This window comes from Vitis riparia, chromosome 19, assembly GCF_004353265.1.
Source record: "Vitis riparia cultivar Riparia Gloire de Montpellier isolate 1030 chromosome 19, EGFV_Vit.rip_1.0, whole genome shotgun sequence".
NCBI lineage: Eukaryota > Viridiplantae > Streptophyta > Magnoliopsida > Vitales > Vitaceae > Vitis > Vitis riparia.
The window spans coordinates 19,207,085-19,213,084 of NC_048449.1; the positions used below are offsets into that span (position 1 = coordinate 19,207,085).

The 6,000-nt window shown below is 37.0% G+C and overlaps 1 protein-coding gene across 1 annotated transcript in view; it reads right to left on the reverse strand.

Moving 5' to 3' along the window:
* Positions 1-5,727, reverse strand: part of LOC117909095 (protein RRNAD1-like) — a 29,384-nt gene extending 23,657 nt beyond the window's left edge. Inside the window, exons 1-4 of the mRNA XM_034822995.1 lie at positions 5,468-5,727; positions 5,295-5,378; positions 3,143-3,217; positions 2,614-2,694 (exon numbers count right to left, since the gene is read on the reverse strand). Coding sequence (XP_034678886.1) covers positions 2,614-2,694; positions 3,143-3,217; positions 5,295-5,378; positions 5,468-5,695 — 468 coding nt within the window. The 5' untranslated portion in view covers positions 5,696-5,727. The remainder of the gene's footprint in view (positions 1-2,613; positions 2,695-3,142; positions 3,218-5,294; positions 5,379-5,467) is intronic.
* Positions 5,728-6,000: the final 273 nt, after the last annotated feature.

Sequence of the window (6,000 nt, forward strand, 5' to 3'; positions counted from 1 at the left end):
GCGAGGCTTTTCCTTCGTTATTTGCTTTGGCATCGAACAAAGAGGCGTGGGTAAATGAAGTGTGGACAGCCGAGGGGGAATGGGGGGGAAGTTGGAACCCTTGTTTCAATAGACCTTTCAACGATTGGGAGTTGGAAGAAGTGGAAAGACTATTTAGTTGCTTGGAGGGGAAGAAGGTTAGGGGGGAGGAGGAGGATAAGGTGAAGTGGATGGCATCAAAGAATGGGGGACTTCTCGGTGAAATCTTTGTATAGAACTATGCAGCCGGGGTCTCTTGCTCTTTTCCCTTCAAAAATTATATGGAACTCTTGTGTGCAGCCCAAATTGAGCTTTTTCGCATGGGAGGCTTCTTGGGGGAGAGTTCTAACCTTGGATTGCTTGCAAAAGAGAGGTTGGGTTATGGCAAATAGATGTTTTCTTTGCCATAAGAGTGAGGAGACAATTGATCACCTTCTTATCCATTGCGAAAAAACGAGGGAAGTTTGGATGGTGTTCCTTTCCTTTTTTGGTGTTTCGTGGGTTTTTCCCCGGTCGGTCAAGGAAACCCTTTTAGGGTGGAGGGGGTCTTTTGTGGGAAAGAAAAGGAAGGTGGCGTGGCAATTGGGACCGTTATGCTTGTTTTAGGTTATTTGGAAGGCTAGAAATTCAATTGCGTTTGAGGATAGTGAGCTGTCCATTCAAAGGCTGAAAGCATCTTTTGTGTATTTTTTGTGGTCGGAATCCAAAGTGTGGATAAAAGATGGTCCTTCGACCTTAATAGATTATATAGATTGGGTGTGTATGCGTTAAGGGAGGGGTTTTTTTGTTCTACCTTGTCCTTTGATGTTTGGGCCTTTTGTAAGGGGGTAAGTCCCTTTATACTGTAATTTGGTGGGTCGCTTCTTTAGCGCCTCTTTGCAATACAATCTTATACTTATTGATCAAAAAAAAAAAAAAAAAAAAAAATCACCTGCCTTTACTTTGAGCCTAACCAATCAATGAAGCTAACAAAATAATTAGGGCTCATTTCTATAGACGCCCTAGACCAAGACCACAAATTACATACAAAAGAATTTTTCAATCTTTGGATTGATAACTCATTATCAAATGCTAACAAGTTTCATTCCTTCTACATTGTCCAAAATAAACATAAAGGGACCACTTGCCAAGCCTTTTTACAAGCTTTACCCATGAAAGACCCATGCCACCCAAGAAGAGATTTCTTCACCAAGCAGGAGGGAACCCAAGACACCCCAATGAGGGAAAAAAGCATATCCCAAAGAACCCACAACTTTGCACAATGAAGAAGAATGTGATCAACTGTTTCTACTTCAGAGAGGCAAAGGAAACATCTATTTGTCAAATAGAACCCCCTCCTTTGGATTTGATCCAAAGTTAAGACTTTCCCCCAAGTTGCTCTATTAAACTTTTGATGGAGATACTTTCTCCCTATTACATTAATATGGTATCATAGTAAAAAAAATTCCTTTCTCATGTCCTCTATAACTGCTTGATGCTCCCACCTTTAATAGTTTATGGGTTTGACTCAGTCTCTCTGCTTCCTCATGTGTAAACAAATGTCCTTTCTTTGCCATGTGATCCTGTGTACCATTCTTAACCATTTGGGCTACATCCAAAGCATTTTGTTGAATAATTATGCCCTCACTATCCTTCTTAGCTACTGAGTTCAGATTTTCTTTCTTTTAGGGGCCTTTCTGGTAAAATGACATATGTCTGGGACAGGTGATAGTCATTCCTTCCATTGTGGGAGCAGTTACTTTATGTCTTTATTATTGCTTCATGTGCCATATGGGTTTGCTACTTCAACCTAGGTGTTTCCAGTGTTCCTCCATTTTCAATGTTCTAAACATGGTTCTATATTACTATAGATACATTACAGTAGCTTGTTTTCCCATCATTGTTAACAATTGATCTTTTACTACTCTCCAGGTGGTCATATACTGAAGTATCACTATCTGTTGTGGTTTGTTTCATTTAACTTAGTGGACCTAAACAAGTCCAAGGATAAGGAATGATATGATTTAATCTTTCATTGGTTAATCGAGGCAATTTAAATCATTCAGATTTGCAATACAGACAGAGTAAAATAGTTCCTTTTCGTTACATTTATTGTAAAAACTATAAAACTGTACCTGTTTATTAATAAGAGGAAGAGAGAAAGAGAGAGAGAGAGAGAGTGAAGAGATCAATGAGGCTGTGAAAAGAAGGATGATTGATCCCAAAAAGTGAGAATGAGAAAAACAAAGAATACACATTTCCTCTCAAAGGACAATATACAAATAAAAGCTGAAGCAGCTCCTCAAAATTCTAATCAATTGTTGCAATTCTACAAGCAGGAAATGGCAACTTAAACAGTTAAAATCATTCTAAAAAACCACATGTACCTAATAAACATCAAAATACACCTAGATTAACCAAATGCAGTAAGATATTTCAACTCTTAGAATCAGCATGCATCAGCTAAGATGGCATATAATGCCTGGCTAATAATTGATTGCATGAACATGTTCAAATGGAAATGAGAGGATTAAAAAAGGGAAAAAATTAAGCAGTCTCAACATTAGGATCACATGTACAAAATTGGAAAACAGAAGAAGAAAGAACAGGGCCCACCTGACCAGAACCAACATCTACTATTGTATCAGCTCCCACACTGTTTGCAATTGAATCCACAACAGCAGAAAGAACCTCTACCTGTCCACAAAAGCCATTCCTCCAAATCACAGAATCCTTACAGATTCAATGTCTAGAAAGAAAAGAAGGAAAACTGGGAATTTGAAATCTTTTGGTTAGAAGCCAATGACCAAACATAAAAACCATCTCTAAAGATCGTGCTGGACATGAATCAACATTTTCAAGCTGTTTCCCTAGAAGCCAAATCAAGTAAATTGGTAAACCCTGATCATCCATGCCAAAATCTATCGCCTGAGTTATTAACCATATATTTCTTGACAAATTAAAATCATTCAAGAAGCAGGACCTGCTGATGTTTGGATTGTTCAGTTAGGAGTTTATCCAAGTGCAACCTTCACTTTAAATTTTTCTAGGCCTAGATTCCATGAGATATAGAAAAAAGAAAATGAAAAGGAGAAGATGAAAAAAGAAAAATGAAGTTTAAAAACTGAACAGGTCAATGACCTACCTCATGTTTTTTCTTCATATTCATGCCCTGAGTAAGAACACTATCAAGTGAAGTCATGCCCGTGTTGGGCAATATCTACAAAAGTCACAAAAGATAAAAAAATTACTGAGTCTAATAACCAAAAATAATAAAATAATAAAAATAAATAAATAAAAGAGAAGAAACAAACAAACAAAAAGCCAAGTCAAACTACTCAATTTGAGTAAAAGGAGCTACCAGTATAATCCTTGAACAATTTCTCAAATAAACTATTTCCAGAAGGAAATAGCTAGGTTTAAATTTCAGAAAATGTACAAAAGTCCTCTTTTCTCCTCACTAATTGGTCTATAACATAATCATCCTTTCCCTTCTAGCATTATGCTGAAGTAAAAATAAGTCTATATAACATCAGTTTTGTAGCAAAGAATGCCTTCCTAATTTGGATGTGAAAAAGCATCATGTATTGTGACCTTCATGAGGAAGTGTATATACTTCCTCACCCGAGATTTAGAGCTTCAGGACGTGAGGGAAAGTGTAATGCCTGATAAAAGTTTTATATGGCCTAAGACAATCTCCCAAGGCATGGTTTGAGACATTGAATGATCCTTTAACTAAGATTTGATTTGTCCAAAATTGGAAAAGATTAGAACCTTAATTGTGTATTCCGATTTTAATATTATAAGAAAAAAACTCATAAATGAATTAGTGCGTACAGTGTAGGACAATAGATCCTTACCAAAGAAAGGAAAAAAAGAAAAAACAAATAACTGATAGAAAATGTAAGAACAAGTCCAAAATACTCCAACAGATAGTTGAGATAAGCTGCAATAGCACGTTAGACAGAGTTGTGTGGTGGCCATTGCACATTGTTCCCACAAGGCTCCTAAGGCATGCCATGTGGTATGCATGTCATGGATCAAGCACAAAATGGGATCATTTGACTAAATTGGTTCCACACAACAAGTCTCCAGCCTGCATTGTCTTCAAACAGTGTTTGGATTCTTCATTGGGATAACACAAGGCTAGTTGAAGTATGTGTTCATGGAAGGGGCATGTAGATTAAATTGATTAGTTAAAAGAAAAAAAAAAAAAGCATGGTTGGTGGACAATCAAGCAGTACTAATGGCCCAACCAAAATGCAATTCTCAAAACTGGATTTCATCAACGGGATACAGAATATGAGAGATCTTGAAACTTTTCCTCGAGAAGTGGAGCAGTGCCTTAAGGCCATTCATATTAAAGAAGTAAATGATTTACCAGCACAAGAAGGCATTGTACAGTTCATGCCAAGCTCCACTGGAGAAACCTAACAAAGGATAATAGAGTGCCAGGTCGCACTTAGATCTTTCCCTAGATGGTGCCAAAGAGCAATTAAGAAACCTGTTCATCCATTCAACACCACATTGTTGACACAAAAGTTTTCAATAAAGAGATAATAGGCATGCACTATGGTTGATTGTGTCAACAAGTTCAGTTTGTTGGGGCTGGTCATAAATAACATGCCCAAAAGGTCAAGTGGGTCAATTATAAGAATGGACTCCAAGGGTCGTAGTAATGGGGCTTATGCAAAACTTTATAGCAGGGGGTTTCAAGACTTACCCACACTCAAGCCAGCAGCAAGTTGCTTGGTGGATTACAAATTAAGGGCTGAGTTCAAATCCCAGACAATGGGTAAAGGCAAGCCATGAAGAAAGGCCATGACAAGAAGAGGCATGACCCAATAAAGGCAACAGAAAAAAAAAAAAAAAAAGGAAACAGGCCAAGGGTTGTCCCAAGAAGATAAACTTTTTCAGCAATAGCTGCTGCTAATGTTGAAGAAGACTCAATACTTAGGCTCAGAGGGACTAGTCAAATAATTCAATCCTCCACAACTATTGAACCTTTTTGGGCTCAGCCGTTATCCAAGGTGAACCATAAAAATGTGTTAGCTGTGGTAGTCACAGAAGCCAAGCATAATTTTGTTTCATTCAGGAAGCTAAAAAGGTATGATCTAAGGCTTGTATGACAACAATGAATAGAACAAAGTATTCACTAATCCATGAAACACTTAGAACTGAGAATTGGAATTGCTAAATTACATCCAAAAACTACCAGTTACAAAACAAAGTATGCAGTAATCCATGAAACAAATAGATACAAGAGTTGGAATTGATATAACAAATATGAAAATTACCGACTGCAACCCTGCCTGATGTCGAGGAAGCACAAGGGAGCTTAAAGCAATGACAAATTGCTGAAGCGAAGGAGGCCAGTGATCCTGAAACCAAATTTGGGAGATTTCCAGCACATATTCAGCACTTAGACAACTCAATCATACTTGAAACCAAAAGTTATTGAAGTTTTTACCTGGAATATTCCAGATGGGATCTGGAGAAGATGGTCCACAGGCTCATTCTTGAGGCAATCAATCCAATCTTCATCGATAGCTTCCCAGAGTCGATCATTGAAGAAATTGACTACGTGAGCATTGATTAGGAAAGAATATGGAGTGAGAAATTGGTGAATAGCGTGTATCCATTCTAGGGTTTCAGAAGCACTGCCGCAACTGTACTTGCTGGAGCTGCCACCTCCCATTTCCCCAATCTTCTTCCACTCCACGCCCCTTGATCAGTTGCACTCTTCCAATGGTATGGCTTCCCCTTTCTATTTTTAAAATTAGATGTTAAAAATATTAATTATTTAATAAACTCCTGCTTCCACTTGTTACCAATTTTTTATATTTTAGATCTTTTAAATCAATGATTAATTTATATATTTATATATAAAAAAGAAAAGAAAAAATTCATAATTTGGAAGCAATTGCTAGCATTATTGAAAAAAAAAATTTAAACCAATATTATTTTATTTTTGTATTATAATTTTTTTAAGTTAAAAGATAT